Source organism: Emys orbicularis, chromosome 5 (assembly GCF_028017835.1).
Source record: "Emys orbicularis isolate rEmyOrb1 chromosome 5, rEmyOrb1.hap1, whole genome shotgun sequence".
Classification (NCBI taxonomy): Eukaryota; Metazoa; Chordata; order Testudines; family Emydidae; genus Emys; species Emys orbicularis.
The window spans coordinates 117086049-117097275 of NC_088687.1; the positions used below are offsets into that span (position 1 = coordinate 117086049).

General features: G+C 47.9%; 1 protein-coding gene across 1 annotated transcript; it reads left to right on the forward strand.

Moving 5' to 3' along the window:
• Window positions 1-1608: 1608 nt before the first annotated feature.
• On the forward strand, window positions 1609-4474 carry NKX3-2 (NK3 homeobox 2). The gene is made up of 2 exons (XM_065405614.1): window positions 1609-2068; window positions 3999-4474. The coding sequence occupies exons 1-2, from the start codon at window positions 1609-1611 to the stop codon at window positions 4472-4474; spliced, it is 936 nt and encodes a 311-aa protein (XP_065261686.1).
• The last annotated feature ends 6753 nt before the right edge of the window (window positions 4475-11227 follow it).

Here is an 11227-nt window from a genome sequence, read left to right on the forward strand (position 1 = left end):
GTTCCGTAACGAAAAATCTTGAGATTATATTTTTCATTGTATTGACCCTCATCACTAAACCCAAAACTCAGAGCTGTAGCACTGAGCTTATAGTTTTCATTTACCTTATTAATACTCCAGTCGGGATTTTTCGATATTTTATTAGAGCGGCAATATTTTAAACGGGGAAAATAAAACATGATACTTGAGACACATTTGTTGTATATGTTTAAATAAGTAACATTTATAAGATACGTGTTGATTTCATAGTTTCCAACATGTTCCTGTTATTTAGAGTTATTTTCTTTCCGTCAAATAGCGATTTAGAAGTAAGAACCGTTTTTAATCGCAGTAACAAAAAAAAGACTTTAAAAGTCCCATTAGATTAAGATAACCATTGATATAAAATCATCAAATTGTAAATAACTAAAATAACAGAAAAAGTAACACCCCTGTTTTAGAAAATTGTTGAAGAAATTTTGAATGGTCCCTATAAAGCAAGCAGCCCAAAATCTGAAAGTTTTTCTCCACAATATAAAGCTAAATAGCATACGCAGCTTTAATTCAGGCGCAGTTTTACAGTCCCTAACAGACTATGAAATAAATAATTTTAAAGACTCTTCCTAGAGAGCCGTATTTTAAAGGTTTCCTAATTTGAAACACTGTTTACGTTTCCATTGACTGTTTCAACTTTAATTAAACCATATTTTAAAAGTGTGTCACTACATCGATTTCCCAATTTAACCAACACAGAGGAGGAGGGGAAAGCACCCCGAAACTCTGAGAGCTAATGATTCGGATTAAGTACATGGTTTTTCACAAGGAACGGAAGCATTTGTTTGGGGTGGGTTAAACCATAATATAGAAAGTAAGAGGACCGTGGCAATCCTTTGAACTATCACGCGTTTAGAATGAAAAGTTGAAGGGCTAATATATTTCTGTAAACCCCTTGGGTTAGGGCACAGAAGATCTATTCGTAGGGGATAGATCGCTCCAGGCTTGAAGGGCGTCCGTGACATGGACATGCAGCCCCCACCCCAGAGAGGAAGGGGTTAACTAGCCCACGTCCGACTCCCTTCTACTCGCCCAGTTCTGTCCGAAGATCAACAGCTTCCAGCTGTGGTGCGCCAATCAACTCCCACCCTGCGCGGAGCGCTGCCCAATGGGAAGGCTCGGGGTCGGGACTGTCACTCATAGGTGAGGAATGACACCGGGGCTGGGAGAAAAAGGAGAAGGAAAGAGCCAAGGAACAGATAGAGGCAGAAAAAAGTGCAGCGCCGCGCGGGACCCAGCTGCTGCAGGGGAGAAGGAGCGAGGGAGGCTCAGAAGCAGCCCCCAGGCCAGGCAGCCATCCAGGCTCTTATGGGAGGGCTGCATGGGAACGGCGTATTAAAGCGTCCCGAGCTCCCCACCGCCGCTCGCTCTCTCCGAGCCGGGGAGCAGGGGCTGCAGCCGGGGGCGGCGATGAAGTCTCCGAGTTGAAGGAGCGGGATCCGGGCGGAGACTGGCTCTGGCGCCGGTGCCAGGGCAGACGCTGGTGCACCGGGGCGCTTCGGCGGCAGCTCTCGCTTCGGTGTCTCTTTCCCTGCTCCCCGCGCTAGCCCGCCCCCCGCGGCGGCCCCGGGGCAGATGGCTGTCCGCAGCGGTAACGCCTTGACGCCTTTCTCCATCCAGGCCATCCTCAACAAGAAGGAGGAGCGCGCTCAGCACTTGGCGGGGCGGCCGCCGCCGGCCACCCCCACCACGCCCGCTTGCTGCTGGAGGCTGTTCGGCGAGAGGGCGGACGCGGGCGCAGCGGACAAGGCTTTGCTGCTGTCCCCGGCCTGCGCCCGGGCTGCGCCGGCGGCGGCGGGGAGGACGATGGGAGCCCCGGCGGGCTGGGATTCGGACTCGGCGCTCAGCGATGACCACGAGGGCGAGAGGCGCTCGGAGGAGGAGGGCACCGGGGTGCAGCAGGGGCCGCCCGGCAACAGCGCCCGCTCCAGAGAGGCCCCTGGTCGGGGGCGGCCTGCGCGGGAGGCTCAGCCCAGGGATCAGGAGGAAGAGCCCCCCGGCCTCAGTGACAGCGAGATGTCGGCCAGCGTTTCAGGTACGCTTGTGGGGGGAGAGTCGGTGGAGAGGCCATGGGCCGAGGAGGGCTCTGGGGGGAGGGAGGGGCTGAGCTCCATGTGCCTTAGAGAGCGGGGACTCCCGGTCCCCTGGGGTTTGCGATCAGCCCTCTGAGACCTTGGACACCCGTTTCCCGGTGTGCCGATGCCCAGGACCCTGATGCTTGGTCCAGAGCTCTCTGCGCCCTCCAGTCCCCAGCTCCTGATGGTGGCCGAGCCCAGCGTGCCCTAGTGTGGCATGGACTGTGATTGCTGCCAGGCCCTCTTGTGCCTTATGCCTCCCGTCCCCAAGGGCGAAGGAGAATCGGTCTCTCCAGAGCTCTCCCAGGGCGGGCGCTGGCTAGTGGTTGTAGCTGGGGCATCTCACAATGAAGGAGAATCAGAATAGAGATTTTTTTTCGGGGGGGGGGGCAGAAAGACTCAGAGAAAGCCCGTGATAGAGAGGTACAGACCCTGTGTGTGAATGGGACAGCTAAAAAGATCAGTCACAATAACCATCCACTGGCCACCAGCTTTGTATACTAGAAGTGCTGTTCAGACAACAAGTCACCTGACTGGACATGGTGAGAAGTTTACCAAGACCATAACTTTGCTAAGAAAAGAACTAGTGTGGGGGGAAGAAGAGCAGTGAACACATTCCGCGGACTCTTGGTGAGATGTATTCCCCTAAGCCTCGAGTCCTTATGGTCGGGGCTAATAGCAACGATGTGGGGCTCAAAATTTTACTTTGTGCTAAAGGAAATAGAACCCCACCGCGCCTTGCATTTGGGGTCACGCTTCCTGCTGGCGGCTGGAGGCCTCCCTGCGGTTTGTGAGAAGTGAAATATCTTCTAGATGCCTTTTTACTCCCACAGGCCTTGGGTCAGAGGCGCCTTTTCCCCCGGGGATTTATTTATTTTTAAAGAGGATGGGCCAGGCAATTGACAACAAAGAATAATGATGGCAAAGGAGGGAGTCATCCCCTTGCCCCCGGATGCCAGGCAAGTCCAGATGACACAGGCAGAACAGTGCAATGAAAGGAGAGAAATGCAAAACCACAGGGGAAAGCAAGCTCAACACAAGCAGTCACTTCTCTTGCCCAGCGATTCAGAGCGTTTGCTGCTCTCTCTGATGTGCTCCCAAAAGATAAAAGCCATCCCACTAATAATCCCTAATTACTGATCACTAGCTGCCCTGCAAGCGCTTGTTCCTTATGAATAAGACCTGTGCAAAGCCGAGTGTGTGAAATGTCTAGGAGCCCCTGGAGCTCTGCCTCAGTGATGGTGGGAGAAGCTGGGCCAGCCCGTGACCCCCGAGGGCTGAGTTGGGCAGGGACATACACTGCACCCCCCAGCCGGGGAACATGTTAGGATAACCGCTCCCCTGAGCTGCGCCGGGCTGGAGCGAGTTGTGGTCCCCCAAGACACCCCTGGGCTGGGGAACGCAGCGTGGCCCTCTTCTTGGCTGCATTTCCTGCCACTGCCCCTGCGGGGATGAAATGAGACCTATAAAGCAAGCAGTCAAAAGTCTTGAACTGTGCATGCATAAGGAGGGGATGCAATGCGGCCTACCCCTGAGCTGTGCCTGGCTTGGGGGGGGGGGTGCAGTGCGGCCTTACCCCTGAGCTATGCCTGGCTTGGGGGGGGGGGGGGTGCAGTGCGGCCTTACCCCTGAGCTGTGCCTGGCTTGGGGGGGGGTGGGGGGTGCAGTGCGGCCTTACCCCTGAGCTGTGCCTGGCTCGGTTTGTGTGACCTTCCCCATGAACCTGGCCTGCTGGGGGCCTAGGCCTGCCCTCTGAGCAGTGCCTAGGAGGACGCATTGCAGGGGGATGACGATCTCCCCTCGCCCCACTGTCCCTGGGTTTGTGTCGGTGACCTGCTCCGGCGCAGCCTGGCCTGTCTATGATCTCGCGGCTGTTGCTCTCCCCCGCAGATCGCAGCCCGCCGGAGGAGGAGGACGGAGGCAGCAAGTGCGAGAAGCTGCTGGCCGGGGAGGAGGAGCAGACGGCCCCCAAGCCGCGGAAGAAGCGCTCGCGGGCGGCCTTTTCCCACGCGCAGGTCTTCGAGCTGGAGCGGCGCTTCAACCACCAGCGCTACCTCTCGGGCCCGGAGCGAGCCGACCTGGCGGCCTCGCTCAAGCTCACCGAGACCCAGGTGAAGATCTGGTTCCAGAACCGCCGCTACAAGACCAAGCGGCGCCAGATGGCCGCGGACCTGCTGGCCTCGGCCCCGGCCGCCAAGAAAGTGGCGGTGAAAGTGCTGGTGCGGGACGATCAGAGACAGTATCACCCGGGGGAGATGCTGAGGCCGCCCTCGCTGCTTTCCCTGCAGCCTTCCTACTACTACCCCTACTACTGCCTGCCCGGGTGGGCCCTGTCCACCTGCACCGCAGCCGCGGGGACTCAATGAGACTGACCAGCCCCAGCCCTCTCAGATCCAAAGCAACCCCGAGCCCCAGCTGCAGGACTGTATGCACCGGACAGTATTTATTATTATTATTTTATTTGATTATTTTTATTATTATTGTTATTTGGGTAATTTCCCCTCCCCCTCCTTTCCAAGTTGTGACTTTTGCAAACTCCCCCCCCCCAAGCCGAGGACTCTTGTAATTCGGCACGACTAGTTCATGGTATCCATGTTGTCACTCTATTCCGTGTAGACTTGCTTGTTTGTTTTTGTTTTGCTGATATTGTTGCTCCGGATTGATAGAGACCCGAATCTGGTGTGAGAGAAAGGAAAAAGAAACTCAGATCAGAACAGGAGATCAAGGACTCCCCCATGGACTGAAAGGAAGATTATTTTTCTCTGTTTGTTGGAGTCCTTGGTCTTCCAAATTATTGCAAACCGTGTGTGCCTTTTATGGTGCTGAATGTAAGGAACCTCTTTCAAATCCCCCGTGCTCTTGTTGCCCATGTTATTCCTGTTCTTCATGGTCCATGGCAAAGGACAGATGTGTCCCAAAAGGGTGAGCCCTGTATCAAAAAGCCAGATCTCTTTTCTCCCTCGGATCTTTCCTTGGTGGGGGTTGGGGGAGGGAGAAGTAACGAGTTTTTAGCACTTTCCAGTTGTACTAAAGTTAATGTTATTTTTATATTCAATGTGAATATTTCTAGTCAGGCTTTTTTAAAATGGACGTAATGGGGAAAATTAGTACCATTCAGTGCCTTTTTCTTTTTCTTTCTTTAAATTCGTCAGCAAACCTATCCTGTGGGTTTGTGATCTACTTCAGTAATGTAACAGTCCCTTTCTTACAAGGTAATTCGTGGCTTTTTCCTCCTTTAATGGCACTGTGCACTCAACTAGATTTACTTTAAATGAATTGTGAATGTTTGTAAGCTATCCGCTGTACTTTTTTAATTTATAAACTTTAGTTTAACACATAGTTATGTCCATTGTGTCCTTTCTACGTTTTGCATAGAATTCTAAATAGGCACAGATATTTTTCGTTTAGAAAGTCTCTCCTCTCCTCTCCTACACTGGCAGTACTATCTTATTGTCACTTATTGTTTCATTTCCCTAGCGGAAGACGATTTAGATCAATACATTTTGGGTGAATCAGCGGACCATTGATGTTAGAGGTATTGACATATATTTGATCAAATATATTCAGAACAGTAATAGGTCTTTTCCTTCTGAGAAAGAGGTTGGATATTTTATATTCTGTCTAGTTAAATTACATTTAGGATGCAGTGAAGTCAGAATACTCGCTATAATTATAGGCTAAAAAGATAAATTCCGAAGTATTTGATTGGACGAGTACAATTTGACTTTATACAGTACACACTTAAAGTGCAGTGTACACTTTGCTTTAGAAAGGACTTGAGGAGTAAGGTTTTTGTGCTCTTGATCGATTAACAATCCACAATCTGCTCTGGGGGAATGTGCGTGGGTGGGCAGCTTTGCTTTCTTTTATTGTTGATTATTTTAACTTTTTTGTTGTTGGTAGCAATAGTGAATCCTTCAGATGTCGAGGCCATATTTGTTGGTGCTGGCTCTTGTGGGGATTGTATTGAGCAAGTCGTCGGCAGCCTATTTAATAATTTCAATCCACGGAGTGGCAACATTGTCATTCCAAGTGTATGTATTTTCCACTCTCTCATTCCTGTGCGCAGTGCTTACCTAATAACCCCAGCACGCTGTGCATAGCCAGGGGTCGTACTTCACACGACGCTTAAAGCTGCAAAACTGGATCGGGTAGGCGGAGAATCGCCTTCCAAACTTCCAGTTCTTAATTAAACTACGAAATCCATATAAAAATGAAATAGCCACTTGGGGCAGCCTCCCTCCTTTGAACTGATCCCCTAAAAGTTCCTGAAACAAATCTATAAAGACTACAAAATGCTGTGGCAGCATGATCCTGTTAGTGTTTTATTTCCTCTGGAATTGTACAGCAGGGAAAAATACTGGGGGGAGAATTTGTGGCTGCGTGAGTTGTGTGTGCCGATGACTGTGTACTTTCCAGGTATGGTGACCAGATGTCCCGATTTTATAGGGACAGTCCCGATATTTGGGGCTTTTTTTAATATGGGCTCCTATTACCCCCCCCCCCACCACCACCACCACCCTCTGTCCCGATTTTTCACATTTGCTATCTGGCCACACTATTTGCAGGTAAGGCTCCTGGCTTTTTAGAGCATCGTGTAAATTAAGCGTCTTTACGTCCAATAATTCCGTCCAAATTCCTATTAGTGTCCGGGACCGAATTCAAGAGAGCTGGGCTTTATTGTTTCGTGCAGTGAAGTCCTTTTCATGGTGGAGACACAGGCAAATGACAATGGGAGATAATTGCCAAGATCTCATCACGTTTCCCTGCCCTCTTTTGTTGCACTACTTTCCTTTCCGGGCTGACTGGAGGGACTTTCGTATGATTCGCACAAAAAAAGAATCGCTCAAAAGAACCGAAGTAGTGAAACCGATTTTGAAAGCAGACCTGAACGTAACCTAATATATTTATGCTTCTGGACGTGTGCGTGACTTGGGCCATGTCCCAATGCTTTCTCCTCCCCCTGAATCCCTAAAGCTACTTTGCTAATGAACCTTTTTTTCTTGGTGGTTATTATACTCCACAAAGGCTCCAAAATTAAGCGTCTAATGATTGGGTTTATGTGCACCCATCTATGGAATATGCCCCACCCTCGGAATATACATAGATCTGCATACTCAAAGATTCATCTTCCTCCTTTAAATTATTCAGGGAAGGTCAACCTCTCCTTTCCCTCCGCATGGCAGTGAAAAGCTGGAATTCTCTAGCAGCGATTTCCTCGGTGGGAGGAGAGACCGGGAAATCCACCGCCCACCCCCAGCGGCTCCCCTGCCCTGAGGTATCTTTCGTAACCCCAGGGAGTAGTTTGCCTTGGCAAGTGGAGTTAGGGAGAGTTTTGTTCTTCCTTGTAAATGTCAGTTTTCACGAGATCTAGTTTATAGATTTCTCGTGGTCAATGTTCAAATATTACTCCTGCAAGGAAAACGTTCAGAAACTCCAGCAGGGTCTGGTGGGGGAAGCGATTTGGAAACAGAGGAGGTGGGGGTTGTTTTATTTCGATTATGTTGCGGAGGTGAGGGGGAATGGAACGCAATTCTTTAGACCTAAAGTATTTTCTCAGGCGAAACTCCCATGAAAATGAATGGGACTTTGGGGTTGCAAGTTCGGGGCCCCTCTCTGCCCCTTTAAAGTTCCCGATAACCCATCGTTCCTGTCAACACACGTTTTAACATTTGTTTCCGATTTTCTTTTCGCTGCTGCATCTTTTGCACGCATGAAGGCGCAGGATTTTCTCTTCCTGCAGCCACCCTTGCTTACTAACGCTAATTCAGACCGTCTCAACTGGTGTAAATTGTCAGAGCGCTATTGACTTCAAAGGAGTGATGATCATTTACACCAGAGGAGGATCTGGCCCCAGCTCTTGGGTAGAGATTTGAACGATGTGTTTGGGCTTTTAGGGTTTTTTGTAGTAGATTGGGTTATGAAGGGAAAGGGTTATGTTGAAGCTTTCTTTTGATTTTCTTTTAATCCATATAGTGCTGCAGGAAAGTGTAAAATGAAAGGAAAGTGTAGATTGTGTCTCAAAGCCCTGTGTAATGTTAGGGCTATAGCTTTTTGGGAACTGTAACTATGCACATGTATGATAAAGAATCAAACTGGTTGTCTTTGAGTTCAATACGCATAGTTTATGGTGCTTTTTACTAAAAGGTAAAAAATATCGAGGATGATCTATATGAAATTATTCTGACGTTTTAGCTTTTTTTTTTTTTTAAACACATCCAGCTATCGAATATTAAAACACTAAAATTTCCTTCTCTTGTCTTTGATAAAACCTGATGTTTAAGAAACAGTACATGTGTTTTAAACCCAAAGAAAGTGAAACTGACCATTCTTTACTTTAAAAACCGGGGTTTTTATTTTATGATTTACACTTTATGTAGAAACAATTATCGGATTTTTATTTTCCCTTAAAGGGAAAATCCGCTATAAATCCAGCGTAACTTCACTGAAGTAAATAGAATTACTCTGGATTTACACCGGTGTAACAGAGTAGGATTTTGACACTAAAAATCAGCCATTCATCGCAAAATATGCATTTCTTGTTGTCCTCAACATTTCAGTGATTAAAACCCGATTAAATTTATCCGAAATACGTGTCCTGTTTGAGATTTTTATATCAAAAGCAGGAAACCTTGCAAATCTGTACAATAATTAGTGTGAATAAATATCCACCCACTTGTTGGCAGAAAACGGATTTTAAATATAAAAAATAGTCGTAATCAGTAAAACAAGAAACTACAATTAAAGAGAAGAGAAACCATTGTTGTATAATCTAATATTGTATTTATCTTTGTGTATCTTTCTATATATACATCCACATACATAACTGGACATGTTTCCCTGTGTCCATAGAGGGAGATGCAGAAGCAATCAAAACAGAGGTCAGTCTAATCTTCCAGCCTAAAATGTCACAAGAAAAAAATACTGACAATTAAATCTCTCCGTCTAAACGAGACTGTTGTGTTTCAACCACATTGTGTCCGGTTCTTCCACTTGGTTGTTACTCTGACCTGGGCACGGTCTCCCGCCCCCCTGCCTCGCCCATCTCAACGCCACTGGGCCTGTGCTTAATGGAGCGTTGAAAACCCTGTGGACAAGGGATCGCACCTGCCCTTATTCCAAGGGAATCCACGTGAACTGTGATAAGGAATTTTTGGGAGCAAAGGTGATGAAAAGGTTAATGGCAGTAACGTGGCCTCTGCCACTCTATTGACAGGCGAACGGCTAAATACAAGGAGGGAATTTTTGTGGGCTGGGAAATGCTTTTGCAGGCAAGGAACAAATAACGTACTTGGGTCAGGGTTTCGTTTTAGCTCCAAGGGGACTAGGGAGACACGTGTATGTGTGTTTGCTAGCAAGGGACAATAAAAAGGGGACTTTGATTTCACTTGCCGCTTCCCTCAAGAAGCCTGGAGACTGGAAATCGCCGTTATATTTCTCATTCAAACGCACTGTGTAAAGTTAGGGTATTTCACCACCATTGCACCGCAAGCACAAAGGCTCGCTGGAGTAAACATCTGCATTTCGAAGCTCGGTTAACGAAATAGAGCTGCGCCTGCAGAATACACGTCTGTATTAATCTGTCCTGTCTCATGTTCACTTGAATGGGAAAGTTGCCTGAGTGAGGACTGTAGGACGGCCGGCTCCCTAGGATTCCAGAAACACATCATCCCATAAGGGGCTGGCAATTTGTAGCGTCTTCCGAAGGAGACGTCATTTATTTGCAGCCTTTGCATAAAATTGTAGATAAACAATGCAACAAAGTGTTGAACAGGCACAAAAGAGGCGTATTTGAGCACAGAAATCCACAGTTGCTGGGAAATCTGCGGAATTTAGCGTAGACAAGCTAAAATGTCATGTTAAAAAAATCACCCTAACTGCAAAAGGAGCAGTTGTTAATGATTGTGGACGTAAGAACTATTTGTGGCTTTAAAATAGCTTATGAGCAATAGGGCACTCTGTTATCAGTGATAGTCCTCCGGATCCAGGTTAGTCTTGGGTATGGAACCAGCCTGCAGTAAGAGCCCGAAGGGACGTGGGATGTTAGACCCTGGAAGAGGTAAGGCAATATGTAAATACTAAGTCTTATTATTTACACTATTAACCATTTCACTGCTGATTTGCATATCAGACATATCCACCAGATATAGTTATCAGGTTCACCTCGCCTTATTTTTTTTAATAAAATTATATTCATTAAGGGAAACGTCTTCTACAGATGTATCTATTGTACTAGCTGGGAGCATGTATAAACATTTTAAAAACATCACTTAAAAAAAAAACCGTACACCAATTCTAGCAGCGGCTCATCACCCTCAGGCACCCGGAAGCCTGAGTAAATAGAGATGAACTGCGCCTTGTGCTCTGATGCTCACCAAAAAGTATACATGGTTGGACCGGTGGGGGCAGCTAATTCCGAGGCAAGGGCTCTCCACCTCATGGTGCGGCCAGCCTTCATAATTCAAACTGGGGACTGTCAGCCACAGGGTCCCAACCGAACTCAATTGTGGAGATGAAGCCTGGGAGGAGAATTGGTCTCCAAGATCAACATGGCCAGGACCTTGATTGGCACTTGGAAGTAAATGAGTAGCCTCTGAAGCACAGGTGTGATATTTTCCACAGCAATCGCCACGAAGTAGATGGCTAGCTGCATTCTGCGCTAGCTGACGCTTTCGCTCGGTTTGCAATTAGAGGCGCTAAAGTAAGACCAATAGTAATAGGCTCACCGGAAAGACGCAGGTTACTCTTGTGAGGCTCAGCAAGGAAAGGGGGCAATCTGCTAGCTAAGCACAGAAGTGAAAACAATCACTTCTATCTACTGTTGCTGCCACTGAACTTAGGTGTGGTTAAGATCCAAAGGGAAACGGCAAATGCACGATCTGGGTGAGGGAGCAGTAGGGGTAGGCAGATGCATCCACGCCTATGCACCAGCACCTTGTGCATCCGATCTGAATTTAACTTCCATCGGTTTGCTTTCATCCATGTTTCCGGCTTGGCCAGGTAACAGGAAAGCAAAGAAACCTCACCGTTAAAGTCCGATTTTTGGAAGAGAGGGATCTAATCAGCTGGTGGCCGATATTGCAGCTCACAATGCTTCAGTATCTCCCCCCAGCACAGCA